The sequence below is a fragment of the Pterocles gutturalis genome, unplaced genomic scaffold, assembly GCF_000699245.1.
Source record: "Pterocles gutturalis isolate BGI_N339 unplaced genomic scaffold, ASM69924v1 scaffold25298, whole genome shotgun sequence".
In the NCBI taxonomy this organism is placed as follows: Eukaryota; Metazoa; Chordata; class Aves; order Pterocliformes; family Pteroclidae; genus Pterocles; species Pterocles gutturalis.
In genome coordinates, this window is record NW_010118879.1 from 23,444 (window position 1) to 42,510 (window position 19,067).

General features: G+C 42.2%; 1 protein-coding gene across 1 annotated transcript; it reads left to right on the forward strand.

Moving 5' to 3' along the window:
* Positions 1-275: 275 nt before the first annotated feature.
* On the forward strand, positions 276-18,719 carry LOC104463882 (E3 ubiquitin-protein ligase ARIH1-like; the record flags this gene model as incomplete). Its single annotated transcript, XM_010076391.1, has 6 exons — positions 276-343; positions 8,073-8,217; positions 12,516-12,608; positions 12,993-13,048; positions 17,919-17,985; positions 18,613-18,719. Coding segments are annotated over 6 exons (536 nt in total), but the record flags the coding sequence as incomplete, so codon positions are not given.
* Between the last annotated feature and the right edge of the window lie 348 nt (positions 18,720-19,067).

Here is a 19,067-nt window from a genome sequence, read left to right on the forward strand (position 1 = left end):
AATGTCTTGCAGTAGCGGTAACTAACCTGTTCCTTAAATCTTCAACTGTATTCTGATTGGCTTTATAGTTTTATAGTTTTTTTTAGTTTTTCTGTCTGTCAAGTTAAACTGTTTTCCAGTCTGTCAGTTAACGTGTATTCTCTGTACAGATTACATTATCAGACACACTGATTTCCCCATTTCCTTATTCAGAACTCAGCTTGGTGTTCTCATCATGGTATACCACCTTGGTCAAGCAGTTACTAAGTTGTTATTTTTATTTTCTTCCCCTCTAGAATCCAGCGACTATTACTAGAATACTGCTTAGCCATTTCAACTGGGATAAAGAGAAGCTGATGGAGAGGTAAGCAGACATCATAGCATGCAGCCACCTTTCATTTCAGACCTGTAAGGAATGTTTGTTACCAGAGTAATGTGCAAATGGATGAATGCACAGTGTGTATCTCTTCTGTAAGCTCTAAATGTACTCCCTTTGCCAGCTAAGAGTGACTCCTGTCTTTTTTAATATTAATAATGCCTATTTGACTTCAGAGAAGTTTTGAAAGTTAGTTGCCCCTTGGAGGAAGAGGTGCCTTCTAGTTTGAACACATACAGGCACAGGATTTTCCCAGTCTCTGGAAAAAGGCAAGCAGAAACACATTCCTGTTATCTTGCAATTGTTTTGGATTTGGGTTTAGTTGCTCTTGGATGTTGTTCTAGCATGTGTATTCCTGACACATTTATTTGTTAGTCTTGCTGAGACAAAATTGGTTTTGACTGATAAAGGGCACTGGTAAAGTGCATCTGCCTTGTTTTCATCATTGCAGCTCCAGGTTTTCTTTAGTGTGTGTGTAAATAATGGCTTGAATTTTCCTTCTCCCTGCCCCTCAGAGCTGCGCACTTTATGGTCACTTCTCACCTTTGATTCCCAGCTCTTGGGGAATGTTGCTGGTAAAGGTACTTTCTGTAAGTGGAGGTCAAATCCAGCTACAGTGGTAATGCACTTTTTTCCCCCCAATGCCAGTGTTGCTCTTGAAGAGAGTTTGAGGCAACTGGAGAATTGAGTTTACTGGTAGAAGCTGGGGGAAGAATTAGTCTGGACCAGAACGAGCAGTAAAGGCAGTACAGAGACTTGCTGGTTGTTATGGTCTTTAGAGACACAAATCAGTGGGGAGGACTTGAGGGCAGAAGGACTCTGTGCCCAGTAGGATTTTTTTTTTGCCTTTTCTCAGTTACCATTTCCTTTGCCTAATGATCAGAGTGTGAGGAGATAGGATGCTTTGGAATCTGTAAAACTATGTGCACACACAATTGTTGGCAGTACTGTTGAATTGGTAAATAGCAGCAGCCTGTAGGTGCTGTGGGCTGAGCCCCTGTAGTTCGATGCTCTGTCACGCAGGGTGCAAGTGTGGAAGAGCAACAGATTTTTCAGTCTGCTAGTAGATAGATGTGGACTTAAAATTATTTACACTCTCCTGGGATAATGGGTTCAGGACATCTTTAGCCTTCTTTGTGTAACATTTTAAGTTAGTGGTGGTGCTCAGGTATCTCTTAGGTTTTGTTTGACTTGGATTATTTTTTTTTCTGAAGTGATTATATATTTTTTTAAGCTTTCTGGTCTTTGCTTTCTTTCCTGAGATTGACCTCTTTTAGTTAGTGAAGTACAAAATCTCTGTGTTACAAATACAGTCACATTGAGGCTATTTAACTCTGACAACCGTCAAGCACTCCGATTTCGTTCCTTCTCTAACACCTGTGTCTGTTCACTTGTTTTATATTTGAGTTTCTTGTGCTGGTTCTTTTGGTCAGCCTAAAGTTCACTCTCTTTGGCTACCTCCATCTCACTGTGAGATACCTCTAAGTGTACTGAAATGCCATCCCTTTATTCAGCAGGCTTTTTCCTTCTCACTGAGAGCTTGTTTGTTAAGGATGCCATCAATTAAAAAAAATGGGGCTGTGGGTTTTTTCAAAGGGAGGTGTCAGCCACTTCTATGTGAGGTATTATTGCTAAGGCTTTTACAGTTTCCAACCAAAACACTTGAAGTACATGTAAATATTTGCAAAGTCTGCAGGTAAACATTTACTCTTGATACATATTCATTAAAATACCTTAATTTTATAGGATTACCCCTGTGAGTAATATAATAGGTGACCCTTGCTTAGGCAGACCTCTTGCATGTGAGTCACAGTTTTGATGCTGATTGGATCAGATTGGATTAGAAAAACACTAAACCATTTTCTCTCAAGTAGCTGTTGCTGCTCTCTGTCCATTCTTCACCAAACAGCTTCCATGAAGTCTTTCGCAGTGCTCCGCTGATGCTCAGCTGCATTAAAGCAGCAGTGGGAGGCTGGGGAAGAGGCTGAGAGCGGGCTCCTCGTGTTCCAGGAGATTTTGCAATTGCTGCGGTTGTAGGTGCAGGCGAGGGGGGGAGGTAGGTGGTCACTGCGGTAGCCAGGATGCAAAACAGTCATTCTGGAATGGTGATGGAGCTGGAAATGATGCCATGAGCTAGCTACAGATCACCTCTTTTTGGTAAAATAGAGATTATTCTTGCTCAGGTAAATGTGACAAGCTGATTAAGCCCAAATTTAGGCTTGGTTAGTCTTCCAAAACAGATCACATTTGAGACTTGTTTGGCTTTGTGTGTGTCCAGCAAATCTTTTTGCAGCCTTGTGCTAGTGTGAATGAGCTGCAAAACCCTGGGAAGTATTCATGGTGAGGTGGGGTGGCATGCTCTAATCAGGTGAAAAAAAAAAAGTTTAGACTTTTTGTTTAAGGAAAAAACTGCAAACCTTCCTTTTTACTTGAAGGAAACACTATCCGTTCACTGTGTTTTAAGCATCCAACACCAAAAAAAGTCTTGTGTCTAAAATTGCCAGCTCGCTAATAGCTGATCTTGAGTGCTGGCTTGTCCAAAAAAAAGTCTTGTGTCTAAAATTTCCAGCTTGCTAATAGCTGATCTTGAGTGCTGGCTTGTCTGTCGGCATGCACCCAGCCCTGTGCGGGCTGAACCCAGGCTGAGCCTGCCCCTGCGGCTGCAGCCTCTGCTCCTGCTGGGGAGCCAGGAGGTAACTGCAGCGATTGCACTTCTCATGGGTGCCAAGTAAAAGCAAGCAATTGCACCCAGTGTTCTTTCACACTAGAAGAAGCTATATTCGGCAACAGTGTTGGAGACTTCTATATTTTATTTTTTCTTGGGCCACTTTTAAAGTGTTTGAACTGGTATAAATTTGGCCTCTTTTACTCTTAATAACCATTAGCAAGACTTCCCAGGAAATTCCTGTCATTGCCTGCAGTCTGGGTGGGTTTAATGCTTGCTAAGATGTAATGTTTGGGTGCAATTTTTGGTACTTGATTTCACACCAAGTCAGAGCTTGAACTCAGTCGCCTAATGGCGAATATTTACAGTAGCTACCCAGTGTCTGTTTTACCCTAGTTCATCGTGAGTCAGCATGACCTAACAGGCAGTCTTATCAGACTTTGCTGGTGGTGAGGCAGATAAATGAAGTGGCTTCTTCTTTGATAAGTGAGTGAGACAGGGTCTGAGCTTGTGAGATGAAACCATGTTTTAAAACATGGAAACCTCTTAATTGCCTTTTTTTTGTATTGTTACACATATTTTTAATAAGCAGGTTGTTACTGTCGGTGTCAGCTTTGTCATGGAGTAATTGCATGGTGTTATTAAGAGGGCAGATACATTACAGGTATTTATTCCACTTATAATGGAGTAATAGCCATAATTGAAAAACTGCCCTATCCACTGGTGAAACACTGATTATTTGACTGTCTCCAAAAGCAAAATTGGGAGAATAAAGATTTTAAATATTATGTTTTCCTCTATTAACTAAGCTTTTGAGACAGACAGGAGACTAGCAGGTGCAGACTGACCAGGTAACCTCAGAAATAAGTGAAGTGCTTTAGCTTATAACATTATCTTGATTGCCTTCCAGTTTTACTATGGCTGATAGTGTCTGTCCCTCCTGAGTGGAATTTTGGGGATGAGCCTCTTCGTGATGAAGAGATTGAAATGCAGCTCTCCTGCTTCATGTGCTTTCCCCTGGTTATTTTTTTTAAAAGAAAAGTAATTCAGCATGTAACCAAAGGCCTGGTGTAGTCCCTCAAGGTACAAAGGTGTTGCAGTCTTTTGTAGGTGCTTGTCTTGGTGGTTGCATGTCTGCCTTCCCTCTGAGGGAAGAAGTTTCTCTTTCATACTCCCTTGGATAAGGTTTGATTATTTCTAGAAAAATTGTGATTAGGCAGTTAGCAACAGCAGGAGGAAGTTTTGAGGAAATGAAGAAGCTGACAGCTTGAGCCCTCTGCCAAAAAGACTCGATATTGTTCTGGACTTGGTGTTGGTAAGCAGTGGGGAAATTATAGAAGAACTTGAAAATAGCTCACTGGTGTGTTGTTTGTTCATTTTAGAGTAGCAGAGAAAACAACCTTGTCTATGATGAAGAGAATGAATTCTGAAAAACTAATAGAACTGGTTGTCAGGTCAGCTATATTGAGCAAAGAGTCTGATGTTGACTAGATCATAACATTTCTTGAGTATCAGAAGTGCTAAAACTACTGAATTTCTGCATTGCAAAGGGGGAAGAGGATTTAAAAGGCTGCTACAGATGCTGTGCTCCTCCCGAAGATGAAAATAAGGTCTGAGCTACCAAGAAGCGACCCTTAAATAGAGAGAAGTTGAAGGATGGCTGGAGAGAAATCAAAAAGTTTGGGGTTGTAAAGGAAGCAAAGAGGGAAATAAAGGATTTTTCTTCCACATTCTTTGGGGTTGTGAAGGAAGCAAGGAGGGAAATAAAGGATTTTTCTTCCACATTTCACAACAGAGATGATGGCATGCAATTATGTGATATAAAATATGGGGCAGTCATTGGGTTCAGCTCTTAGTATGGTGTGTATGGAGTTACTTTGCTCAAAAGGGAAGTACTGTATGATATAAAATATGGGACAGTCACTGGGTTCAGCTCTTAGTATGGTGTCTATGGAGTTACTTTGCTCAAAAGGGAAGTAGGAGATGAGATGGAACCTATTAGTAAGTCCCTTACTGGTTAATTTTGGAATGAATGTTTGTTAGTGATAATAAATGACTTGGCACGAATCTGATTGGAGGCATGTGGTTCAGAGGAGGATCTAGACATCATACAGGAAAAAAAACCAGACAGCTGGGAGGATCCTAGTAATGCAAGCGGTACAAAGTGTCACAATAGGTCTCATGAACAGAGAGATGGAAAAGAGCATGGGGTTTCTAGTAGAGATAAAAATGGAGCTGCTAAGATGGAGCTCTGGATGCATCACTTAGGATGCAGGAGAAATGTAGGTGAAATTGTATGAGATCATGGTGAAATCTTAACTGGGATTGCATTTGCTTTGGCCTCCTCAGGCTCAAGGAGGAGGAATGGAAATGGAAGCTGGTTGAGAAGGTTTGCTGGGAGAGAAGTGGAGAAATGTCACACGAAAAGCTTATGGGCTGTGTTGGTAAAAGGGTATTACAGCTGCTGCCTGTGAATCCTTCAGCGGAAGAACATGGGAAGGGCGAAGGGAGATCTGCTTAAACAGATGGTTGAACAAGTGGGGAAAAAGGCGTGGTAAATAGGAACTAGGAGCTGTTCCTAACCACTGAAGGGACTGGAACAGTCTTGAGACTAGGCCCTCGGCGTGTTTGCGTAAGGAGTGGTGGAGGAGTTTAGGGATGTGTTGGACTTTACTCTGGAGTACCCATTGCAACTGTGTATTTTCACGGAGATCCAGGTTTTCTTCTGCATTTTCTAGCATTCATATTTCCTTACTGCCCAGTGACAGCATGATTTTAAGTCTGAGACACATACATGCAAATAATTGTGGAAATTACTTGCTCAGTGCATCCTGGCACAGCAAAGAGGGGGATACGTAATTGCAGGTTGAAAAGAGGTTCTTGGCAACTTTCTGGCTGTGTTTCTTGGCATAGGGCAGCAGGTGTCGTGGCTCAGAAGAGTAGCTTTTGCAGAGATTTTTTTAAAAATAGAGCTGTCAGGTGCAAGTGGTAAAGTCAAGTTCCTGGCATGGATATGCACCCTTGAAAACAGCCCACCATTACAAATATCTCTGGTATTTCCATAAGCATTTAGCTGACCACAAATGCCAGTATTGAAATTGCACCATAGCATTTGTCTTCAAAGCTATTTTCTTTGCAAACATCACACCCAGCTGTTTGTCTGCTCTTCTCAAACGGAGGATATCCTACAGTGGTTGTGCTGCTTGTAAGAACAACTTGAAGGCTCTAAACCTTTTGTGAAGTTAATATTTATCTATGACTCTTTAATAAACAAATACTCTGTACACTAGAACTGTACTGAAGTCACTTGCTAAAATTTTTGAGATATAAGTAATCCTAGAGGCAAACAAAATAACTTGGGGGAGTTAAATCCCTGAGCTAACATGGAAGAACAGTGGCAGTACCTTCTGTATACTGCAATGGCAGAATTCACCACTGCCTTAGTGTCTTGAAAATTAGGATCTAAAGTATGTGAATGGGTCAAGAAATGTATGATCCAGCAATGAAATTAACCCTTTTTTTAACTATAAGTAAAGTCTTGTTGGTAGGTACTGCTGTAAGAGAGTTGCTGTGGATTTGGGACTTCCTGGAGACGCTGCAGGATAAGACGATCTAGCCAGAGACATTTTGGTTAGATGTTGTATACCAGGCCTGCTCCCATGTTTTTGAGACCCACCTGATAATTTATTTCCCTGGCAGAAAGTCTTGGTTCCCTTCTATGTATGGGAGGAAATTTGCTGGTCTTAAATCTAAGTGACTGCACTAGGGTCAAACAGGGTAGGTTTTCCTGTGTAGGTGCCACCTTATTTGGGTTTGACTGGGTGGTGATGGGGACAGGAGTGAGTGGTTTCCCGGCACTGAACGGGGGATGTACATGCAGGTAAGGTTAGCTGGTTAATTATCAGATTTGATTAGCGCTTTGCAAGTGCTGCGGGCTGGAGGAAGATCTGTGGTGTCTTGATCCTGGGAAGAGGCTGACCTGCTTACAAACAGTTCTTTTGGAACTCGTCCTCCTCAGTAAGTTGAAGAGCTTTCTGTAGGAGTGTTGTTTTTTTTCCCCTTGAGAGAATAGGAAATAAAAGCTGATCTTTCGTCTCCCCCCAATCAATTTTGCATCCTCCCTTCCATAAGATATATGATCTTTGGAAGCATTGGAAGCCTGGAATTGTATTTTCTTAGGAGGTTGTTAAAATATCTCGGGTTGACTGAAGAAAAAGATACTCAATAGTATTTTGTCCCAAGAGATGGTCTGTGCAGGCTTTGGGCATGGGCAAGGTGTTTGGTGTGAAATTAAAGACTGGCCTAACTGCAGATGAGAGTGCTGATCTAATCGATGCCTGATCCAGCTGCAGTTGTTCCTGAAGTGTGTCAGTGGCAGTCCTGCAGTTGCCTTAATTGGAGATTGGTGATCAGTTAAGTGCTCCATCAGCTGAACCAAGTATTGGACCCTGCTGATGCATTCCTCCTCAGATCAGAGGAGGGAGTGCCAAAATTGAAGTCAGGACCTCTTTGGAGCACACTAAAAGTAAACTGGATACACAGAGGAAAACATGAAGTACAGCAATCAGAGACCTGCTGAATCACCAACCGTGACTGATTGCTGCTTCCTGCCTCCTCTTAAATGTTGTAGCGATCAGAATATTAGGGGGAAAATGGAAGGCTTAAGCTGAAAAGAGAATTGAACCTGGGGGCGTCAAACCTGTGCTTCAGGAAGGTGTCCTGACGCCTGGACTGCGAAGCAAGAAGTTTGAATTTTAATCCAAAGCAATCACTGTGGAGAATCATGAATTTACTTGAAATGCAGCTGAAGGATTGAAGGTACTTGAATTTTCAGAAGCATGCAATTCAAGCCCAGATTTCTGAAATCTGATGTAGCTGTCGTCCATGGTCAGGGCTGTGTTACGTTTAATGAAGAGTTTGTTCAACATGGTGGGTTTGTGAGCTTTTTGAAGTATTAAAACCAACTTTGTACATTTAACTCCTAAATAGAATTTGTAAAATGACTCACAGGGAAGGTAGTTAAATTTTCATTCTCTCGTCTGTGTTATGCAGGTACTTCGATGGCAACTTGGAGAAGCTCTTTGCGGAGTGTCATGTAATTAATCCAAGTAAAAAGTCTCGAACGCGGCAGATGAACACAAGGTCATCAGCCCAGGATATGCCTTGTCAGATCTGCTATCTGAACTACCCAAACTCGGTGAGTACAGGATATGCATTAAAACAAGTGTTCAAGATTGTTTCTTACGGCAATAAACCTTTTTTCTTGTGTGCTGCAGCTCGTCCAAGTAATGCAATAGGGGACCACAGAATTATGCAGTGCTTTATGCGTTCTTTTTAATTCTTACTGTGTGGGTTAACAAACTTTTTTTTTTAGAAACAAGCTTCAGACAGTATAAATTTAATGGAACTGGGATTGTATTTCAAATGAAATTATCATCCCTTCTGGAAAAACCTTTGAGGGTGCTGGGGTCTGGGGAGCAGTGTAGTAAAGTTCTTCAGAAAAAAACAAGCAGTAGATCAAGTGGGTGTTTTTTTACAAAGGTCAGATACCAATTGAGACATGCAAGTAAACGATACATACAAAAAAATACATGGAATTCATGATGGACAAAGGGATTTACTTAAATGGAATTACAAGACAGGAAACAGCTTATGAAAGTAGTAAATAATGATGCAAAATAGTCAAGCTAGAAAGCATGGAATAAAACGGAGTTAGAAGTAAAAGTTGTGCTGTTCAGAGAACACAACCAATGTGGATAATCTTTGTCATGTTTATGCACTACTACTTTAATCAGAGAAGGTGAGGGTAGAAGCAGTTGCTGGGGCTCTAAGTTAGTCTTCTGGTTTGTGGTGAGATGGGTGATGGTGCTTCTCTTTTTTCGGAACTATTCATGAATACTAAACTTTCTGATAGACTGATCAGAGGTCCAGGCTTCTGCTGTGTTTTGTACAGGCCAGCAACTTGCTGTGACTTTCCAGGAGCAGGCCATAATGATGGGAGATCCTGGAAGAAAACAAGATTAGGGAGAAAGCTCAAACATGAGAGTCTGTCTGTGGTTTTGCCAAAAGGCAGGGTGCTGACATACGTGAGGATTTCTTCACTTTTTGGAACTTTTCCTGCTGGAGCTGGTCTGACCCTCCAAAACTCTGTAATGTCTGCCTGACCTTTAAAGAGCAAAGCAGCCCTTTCGTAAGGCTTCCCCTCTTGCTCTGGGTGTGTTTTATGAGCTTGCTTTTCAGCAAGAATGGAAGCCATTATGAGCTTTGGGTTTTATGAGTAGTCTTGAATAAAGTATCCTTGCTGCTGGAGCCGACTGCAAGCCTGTGCCTTGGAGCAGGCAGAGCAGAGCGAAGCCCGATTTCAGGCCGCTGAGATTCTCAGTGTTAAGATCACTATTGCTCCTGAGCCAGCAACCACAAGACTTCGTGCATCTCCTTTTAAGCCTTGTGTGCACCGTCTTCCTTTTTAGAGAAAAGCTGCAAGGGAGAATGGTTGCTTGCTTTGTATGATGAAGTGCTTTGAAAAAGAAAGACAAGATTGAGAAATTCTTCTAGCCCTCCACCTTATGCTAAGCTCCTGCTATTTAATCACTGTAGGCTTTCCATGTTGGGAAGTAAGGAAATAATTTTGATTTTTATCTGCAGAAAAGGTTCTCGTGGAAATATCAAATTTAACTTTGACGGTTTTTAGTACATTGTTATCCCATTTCTTGATGTAGTTCCTGTGCTGGGTGGGAACAATATAACTAGCACTCAAAACTGACAGGCCTTTCCTCTGGCTGGGAGGAGCATAGAGGAAAACTAATATTTATTATTCTTTAAAAGGCTGTAGTGTCTCTGGCTTAAGGTGACCGTAAGCCATCTGGTTTGAAATCTATTTTGAAGCTGTTTTGGTGAATGTGAGTTATAAATTCTAGTATAAGTTATGTTCAATACCTAACCTAAAATCACAGCTTTAAAATCCTCTTGCAATGGTCAGCTTTTATTTTTTCCCAGAAAAACCTGTATTTTTTTGTTTGGTAGAGCCTCTTTCAGACTATAGAAAGCTGGGACTGTTCAGACATTTTACAATGTGCAGCTATTCCAGGAATGTAAGAATCTCAAATATTCACCCTCTCACAGGGTCATCGCAGGTGGTATTTGTCTGCCTTTTAAAGCACATATAAATACAAAGTCTTTATAGCTCTTCGTCGTCTCCAAAGAACTATGATTTGAGCTTTTTGGGAAGCACCTGTGAAACGAGGCATTTGATGCTCTCCTGGCAGCTTGCACCCTGATGGTTTGAAAGCTATTTTAGTCCCTCTGAGTCCCCATGAACCTGTGTCAAGTCCCAATAGTTATTTCAGGTGAAACCCTTATTGGCGAAGACAGGACTCGAGAGGGTTTGGGCTTTGCCTGCCTCCTCTCTTGCATCTTGCCCTCCGGGTCCCATTTGAGAGGAAGGCTGTTGTCCAAACTGTGTTTTTTCTAAGGACGTACAGATGATTTATTCTGTTGGTGCTATCATCACTGCTGTCATGGTAAACACATCTTGGGGCAGCTGATCCCTTTGATCAGTTTGATGCTACCAGAAGAGCAGGGACAGGTATCAAATGGCAGCATGCTGCTGCTAGCACTTGGCATTGGAAGAAAAGTAGGCGATAGGTATCAATAGGGTGAAAGTAGAGCTGTCCCCTGCGATGACATGCTGTTTCAGAAGCCAGTTACTCTTTACACTTGATGGTTTTATGTTGGCCTTTTTGCTCGTTCCCTTGACATCTCCCATCAGCTTAGCCAAAAATAATTGGGAACTCCCTCAAAGTAAAGAATGAGTTGAAAGAGAACACTGAATTCTTTGCAGCCTGGGAGGAAGCGTGGTGGCTGCCTTTTGTGTGGTCATTTAGCAAATCTTTTCGCTGCCTGAAGTAACTGAAACGAGTCTCAAATGAAGATAGCTGCTTACCTGTGTTGTGCAGTGCCTCCCTGCATGTGCTTGCTGCTGGAGTATTTAGGTTCGTTATAAGGGGTGGTTCCCTTGTCCATGCTTAAGTCAGTGCTGTCTTCAGGCTGTGTGCTCTTGGCTTCCCAAAAATTGCAGATGTTGGAGCTTTTCTACCATAACCCTTTATCTCCAAGGGATGTCACTTGGCCACAGCACCATCTGTGGAGCATTACACACCTTGTCATCTAGCTCGGGAATGGTTCAAAAACTGGAAGTGAATTTTTTTTTTTCAGTCTTGGAGTTGGTATACCTCGGCCCCATCGCTGTCTGCCTTCTCTCTACTTGAGCTATGGTGCTGACAGGACACACCACTCTGCTTTTTGTTCCAAAGAAGGCAAAGGTTTGGGTGGTATCTCTGTTTTTACTTGGAACAGAGTCAGATGCTCAGCTCACCACTCTCTTTGCTGACCGGTCAGGTCACATTTAACCGTCTTGCCGCTCTGGAGAAGTGCTCTCTGGCAGGGCTACAAGAATGGCAGGCAGAGTCGAGCCCGCTGGCTGGGGCATCGCAGCGAGTTTCCAAGCCTCAGGTTCAAACCCGTGCCTCCGTCGATGGCAGGAGTGGCAGATGAATGTGAATCACGAAATGGCGAGGCAGTGGGCAGAGCGTGCTAACAAGCACCTTCCCTGTGCAGTCTGAGTGCTGGAGCATCAAAAGATGAGTGTAACCTTGCTGGTATGCGATGATATCGGGTGGACAACATGGTTGATGTGTAATCTTGAGTCTCTAGTGATCAAAAAGGCAGTTTGGGAAGAACATTGTTTTCTTAAAATGGACTCTCTCCTTTTCTTAATTACCAGCATCCTGCTGCTGTTTCAGGCTGTTCTGTGGGGGCTACACAGTTTGTCCTCACCCCTGTCTCTGGGTATAAAATAACTTTTAAGATGACCTGAGAAAAGTAACTTAATTTGAATCTTTCCTCAGCAGTGTTTGCTTCTCCACCCTGTTGAGTCCCAGATGGTATCTTGCCATACTCTGTGTATGTGATGCATACGCAGATTAGGCTGTCCTTGTTACTGTCTGCAACAGCTAATCATTATTGAACTGTATTTAGTAATTTACACCTGCCAATTAGGATATCTTCATCTGATGAGCATCTGGGTTTCAGAGGGAAGTTTACCAAGCCATCGGCAAACTTTATACATATGCACTGAAAGAGTAAGTGCACACAGTTCTTTTTATTTCTGTTATTTAGTGCTCACCCGGTAATGCAGACTGCTGGCTGATCACTGGAGCTAAATTAGTGCCTGTGCATAGCTGGTGGGCATATTCTGGGACTTCTGGGCAGCACCCACATGTGGTAGCAAGCCAAGTGGAAAAATAGGAGGAAGGAAGACTCTGTATCATCTTATAACTGTGACCTGTTTGGTGGTGTTGCGTTTGTTTTACTCAATTGCAAGAGTCTGGTGTGGAGCATGAGAGGTGTGGTAAACTGCACAGCACCAAGGGCAAAGTGATTGAGTGAATCCATGCGGTAAAATCATCCAATGTCTTGTGTTCTTTGTCATTGCAGTACTTTACCGGCCTAGAGTGTGGACACAAGTTCTGTATGCAGTGCTGGAGTGAATATTTAACTACCAAAATAATGGAGGAAGGCATGGGACAGGTAAAATGTCAACTCCCCTACCTCATGACTTCTTTCTGGAAATTCTGTGTATTGGAGAGGAGGGGGAAAGAAAAGGGGAGAATTCTTCCCCACTAAAGTTTAAAAAAAAAAACCTATAGAACAACAAGGGAAACCCAAGCCCCAGAGGTGTTTGGGGGCTGCAGGCTTTGCCACGGGTGAAGCTGAAGGGAATTACATGGAATTGGTGCGTGCGTCTTTGTTCTGGGTGGGAGGAATTGTGCTGCACACGGTGGCACATCTGGGATGTGATGATGGAGCCAATGTACTATTTTTGCTCTGGATTGTAGTGAAGTTCATTGCCTTGGAATTATTTGTGATGCCAAAATAGGATAAACATGGTTCCTTTTATGACCTTTTTTTCAGACCATTTCATGCCCTGCTCATGGCTGTGATATCTTAGTCGATGACAATACAGTTATGTAAGTATGATGAGTTGCTGCCTCTTGGCTTTCCTCTCTTTTTCTGTTTTGTTACTCATCTGCTATTCAAATGTATTGGCTTATAAAAAACCTGAAACTGTGCAGAGGCTTTAAGGCAACAGAGAGGTTGGTCTTGAACTGTTTATTTTGATATTGACACCTTTCAACTTCTGTTTAGGTCTGAAAAATCCATGGCACAGTACCTGGAAGAAAACTCTGACCAATTTGGTCAGGATAACAGCAGAATAAACACCAGGCTGTTTTTCCAAACCCTGTTTAAATGCTTTTTGCATTTTGTTTCCTTTGATTTACGTGGGAATTTAGGACTTCGTCCCTAGTCAACCCACTGGTTCACCAAGTCCTATAGCTATGTGAGTCAGAGGAAAGTAGTCCTGTGGACGGCCTGATGTAGGGCATGTTTTAAGCCTTCTGACAGAGAGCAGTTGACCGTCAAACATACGATTTGATGAAGGTGGTGCGTCAGCCTGTGTCACTTGGCTTATTAAGTCATCCAGCTGTAGGATGACAGCTTGTACACGGTGGAGTGGTGAATTCCACGAGCTTCCTTCTCTTTTATGTTGGGTGATGTTATTGCATGAGTAACATCCTTCGTAATTCTGAACCTTGATTAAGTTCATTTTAATTCTTCATGCTAAAAAGCATCTAAATAGAAGCTTATTCTGTTACCTTCTTCCTTCCTTCCTGAAGTCTGACTCATTCATTGATATTAATTTGCTGGTTTGTATATCAGTTGCTTTCAGACAAGCGATTTCCCATATCCCTCTGCACTAGTGGTTCTGTTAGTCACAAAGTGTAGGCTGGGTAGAAGTGGAAGGATCTGAAATGTTTTCCTGCCCTATTGAGGGGTGGCTTGGAGAGTTCAGAGGCTGGAAACAGAACTGAAGTTGGTGTCATATCTTGAGTGACTTGATTGGGATTTTTGTTTACTAGAGTCTGAATTCAATTTGTGGGGTCATACATGCTCAGCAGATGTTTTCTTGATTGCAATAATTTGAATAAGCTGTTCAAATAGTGTGTGTAGGGTAGACTAGGTGATATTGGTGAAAGCTGTGGTGGTAGCAGGAGAAAGGAAAGGGTGGAAGAAGAGGAGAGCAGTGCGGGCTTGTGTTGCTATGGCTTCTGTTGCTATCGCTTGACATCAGTAGTAGGTCTGACTATCCCAATGTTTCACTTCATGGCTGTTACAGCACAGAAAAAAAAATGACAGTCGGGTGAATGTGCCCAGTCTTCATCTCATACCACGTGGTGTGGGATTCCCTCTTGCCTAGAAATGGCAGAGATACAGGGGGCCTATGAGAGTAAAACAGCATCTAGGCAGTAAAGCAAACAAGTTCCCTTTGTCTGAGGAAAACTATAAATGTTTTGTGGAGGTAAAAATCCACTTTTCCCTGATGTTATCGGAGACACCTGGAATGTTGCAGGGAGGGAGATGCTTTTTTTTTTTTTTTTTTTTTTTTTTTTTTTGCAAAAACCTAATGCTTTCTTTTAAAAGCAAAGACGGACAACTGTGTCAATCTTATGAAATAACATAAAACTAAGTAATCCCAGCTGGCATCTGCACCCCCTCCCATATCCTTAATTATTCTCTTTTTAGGTCTTTTCCTTTTTACAAAGCCTCCAGCTCTAGATTTCCAAGCTGTAGGAACCTGAGATTAATGTACAATGAATAGAGACATCGGTTTCTTTATCCATTAGAAAGTCAAAGTAGATAGGCCAAGGTATTCAATTGCTCGCTTCTCAGTGCTTGCCCTCAACTTCTCCAAGTTGAATCACCTCCATATGAGTCCAGACTTTGCAATTCGGATGACTTTCCTGGATTTGTGAGTATTTAGCTCACAAAATGTCCCATTTTCCTTGGTCCTGTGGTGCTTAAGTAGGAAGGTTGAAGAGAGGTCCCTTTCAGCTCTTTCAAGATCTTCAAACTGACTGAAGGTAATCTGTTCCTGTCCCTTGTTCACCCTTGCTAAGGCCGCTGGTAATTGCTTTAACCTACATGCAAAGATGTTGATTTCATTGATAAGCAAGGCGGGCTGCCTTTGTTACTGGTGTGTCTAATGGCCACTGCTCGTGGGTGGCAGCAGCCTGGTAGGAACCTCGGAGAATCAACCCACTCAGTGGGCACGGATGGATTTTTTGGGTTCCTGTATGGAAGTCAGCTGGGGTGCTGCCTCACTTTTAATTTTCCTTTGCAGAATTGCAGATACTATTGCTGCTGCGTCAGGTCGGGTGTAGTGAAGTCTTGAAGTAACTGCTTTGGGAGGGTGTTTGACCTCTCACATGATGTGCATTCTGCTAATTCCACTGATTCATGTTTTTGAGGAGTTTGCATTATCAAAATGGAACAGAAGTGGGAAATTTATGGTCTGATAAAGGATGGCTGCCATGTTTGGATAAATTTTTTAGATGGTGGTGTTCTGAACCGAGCTGCCAGAAGACATCAAGGGTCAAGGGGGGTTTGTTTTTTTTTTTTTTTGTTTTTTTTTTTTTTTGGAAGCTTTTCTAACCTGGTTTCTTTGGTGAGGTTGCTTCTTTTATAGCTTGACTCACAGAGGAATGTACCCCAAAGTATGGTTTATGGGCACCAGGAATGGGTTTCATCTCTTAACTTGTCTAGTTTCCTATATTGCTTGTCAGAAGGCATTGGTATTCAGAGCAAAGTTGTTGGTGGTCTTGACCTGGGTGGTGTTGTGGAAGCGCTGTTGAACCTAGAGCAGGCGAGGTTGCTAACGTGGAGTGACCGTAGGGAGTTTGGTAAGCAAAAAACTAGCGGATCTGGTTAGCTATGGCATTACTCTTCATTTAAATTCTGCTTCCATATAATACAAAAAAAAATAGTGACACTTACTATGCATAAAAGCTTGGGTATGGAGTAAGAAAGTGAGATTTATAATTCAAATTATAAATTCAAATAGTTTTTCATTCTTCAATGAGTTTCACTCCAAAATTGCAAGCTTGCTGTGGACATGGGCCTGATGTGATGCTTTGTCAGATTATTTGTTTTATTTTAGCACTGGCAATTTGTCTGCCACTTGCTATGTTTATGTAATAAACAGCTTGTCATTGGGTGAGGAGCTCCCCAGCCTGCTAAGGGCTGGGTTTTATGCAACAGAGAACCATAGAATGGTTTGGGTTGGAAAGGACCTTAAAGATCTAGTTCCAACCCCCTGCCATGGGCAGGGACACCTCCCACTAGCCCAGGTTGCTCAAAGCCTCATCCAGCCTGGCCTTGAACCCCTCCAGGGATGGGGCATCCACAGCTTCTCTGGGCAACCTGGGCCACTGCCTCACAACCCTCACAGGGAAAAATTTCTTCCTAATGTCTAGTCTAAATCTCCCCTCTTTCAGCTTGTACCCGTTACCCCTTGTCCTCTCACTACACTCCCAGATACAGAGTGCCTCCCCATCTCTCCTGTAGGCTCCCTTCAGGTACTGGAAGGCTGCTGTTAATTCTCCTCGGAGCCTTCTCTTCTCCAGGCTGAACAACCCCAACTCTCTCAGCCTGTCCTCATAGGGGAGGTGCTCCAGCCCTCTGACCAGTTTTGTGGCTCTCCTCTGGACTCTCTCCAACAGGACCAGGTCTTTTTTATGTTGGGGGCCCCACATCTGAACACAGTACTCGAGGTGGGGTCTCAGGGGAGCAGAGTAGAGGAGGAGAATCACCTCGTTTGACCTGCTGCTAATGCTTCTTTTGATGCAGCCCAGGACGCAGTTGGTTTCTGGGCTGCAAGCGCAGACTGCCAGCTCATGCTGAGCTTCTCATCCACCAATATCCCCAAGTCCTTCTCCTCAGGGCTGCTCTCTATCCACTCTCTGCCCAGCCTGTATTTGTGCTTGGGGTTGCCCCGACCCACGTGCAGGACCTTGCACTTGGCCTTGTTGAACTTCATGAGGTTTGCATTGCATCGTCACGTGCGCTGTTCTTTAATGAATCTTGGCATGATAACATGCAGGAGTACACTTGATTTTGGCTGCACCCTGAAATGGATAATCTATTAATTTCAATATTTACATGTGATATGGCCTGTACAGCGCTGTATTCCTCTTGTTTTTAAACAAGAAATGCTGCAAAGTGTGTATTAGTGCAGCTTTATATTGATATATCTGCAGAAGATACTTGAGTCATAACTGAAAGACTTATATAAAAGTGTTCAGCAATGCAGGATTAAATTATGTTGAATGTATCTAGGCTGGACAGCTGGGTCAGTGTCTCCAGGAGAAAAGTGGTCGCTGTGCTTTTAAAGGATTCCTACCCATCTTGTTTTCTTCTGCTTTCTTGCTTCTGAGCCGACTGACTTAAAATTGAAGTCAGTGTTGTAGACACCCTCTATGATGTTGAATTTAAATCCACTTTGTTTTTATGGTAAACAGATTAAAACCACATTAACTTTTAAACTGAAGCTGTAGCATTCCATTGAAACCCAGATAACGTTAGGTCTAACCACACAACAGTTACTCAGAAGCTTTTTAAAGGGGTTTGCCAGAAAATGCTCATGTTTAATGTAAACGAACTAATGCAATTGTTTGCTCTGTTTCTTGGGCTATTCAGGAAAGCCCTGTTTTGGTTTGGGGTTGTTTTTTTTTTTTTTTAATCCCTACACTGAGAGGTCCAGTTCTCTTTAATTGCGTGAGCTTTCTGGGTAATTCTGAAGCTATTTTTAAAAGTTAAATACAATAGTTGTAGATTTTGTAGTAATGTAATGTAGTAAGTAGATAACAGGTAAGTACAAAAAAAAAAGTACAAGCATAGAAGGAAGAATCAAAATAATTTGTCCGAGCTTAACGGCTATGCATGGAAAAAATGAGGTTTTTCTACTACAATAATTTTTCTGTGTTTCTTCCCTTTCCACAGGCGTCTGATCACAGATTCCAAGGTTAAATTAAAGTACCAGCATTTAATAACCAATAGTTTTGTAGAGGTGAGTTTTTATCTGAAATTTTTAGTGGCTTCTAGGTTGTTTTTCTCACCTATGCACCAAACCAGAGAAGTGAGGCTTGTTTATAACTGTAAAGTGGGGTTTTTTTTGTGTAGTCTCTCATCTAGTGTGATTACAAATTAGCAGCTTTGCAGGGGTTATTTTATAGCCCATTTAGTTACAGGTATAGTTGTAGGAATATATTAAAGAAATCTGCAGGAGAAGAGACCTGGAGATAGAGCAAACAGATGATCTGGGAAGTAAAGCTGCAGTATTGCTTTTAGCAAAATTCTGGTAGCTTTGCAACCTCAAAATCAAAATAAACTTTGAGGAAAGGTGCTTTGGAAGTTTTTTCCATTGTCCTAATTTTGCAGTTGTATGTGTTCAGGTTTACTGTAGAGCCCAGTATGTAAGTAGTTACTGGGATCAAACTCCTTGTTTGAAGTGATGTATGTGGTGGTTTTTGTTCTGGATTTGTTTTTTTTAATGCAGCACTGGAGATAATAATGTGTTGTAGGCTGAAAGACTGACAGAAGTCTAGAAATGCAAGATGAAAAAGGGATGACTGGCAGGTAGGGTCCTTGTGCAGCATCCTCTTTCTATTATTGTTTCTTTTCCTTTATTTCATAGTGTAATCGACTGTTAAAATGGTGTCCTGCCCCAGATTGCCACCACGTTGTTAAAGTCCAATATCCTGATGCTAAACCTGTTCGCTGCAAATGTGGACGTCAGTTTTGGTAAGAACAATCGAGTAAAAGACAGATGATGCTTTTTACTTACTACGTTGGAAGTATATTAGTATGTGTTCTGGAAGTGTGTTTATTGGGATGTGGTTTAGGTAGTGGGAGAAGCACGGGGTGGGCTTCAAATGGTGAGCTGGGACTAGCCAGGATTCAAAGCCCGTCATGATGTACTTGGTCTCTGTGTCTTGGGCCTCCTTTGACATGGAGACAGATCCAGCTTAAACTGAGAGAGCCTTCAGCTGAGTGGTTTCAGATTGGGGGAAGTTCTTGACGGCATGTACTGTGGGGAATCAAAATTTATTGAGATGCATACTGCTTTCATAGAATCATAGAATCATTAAG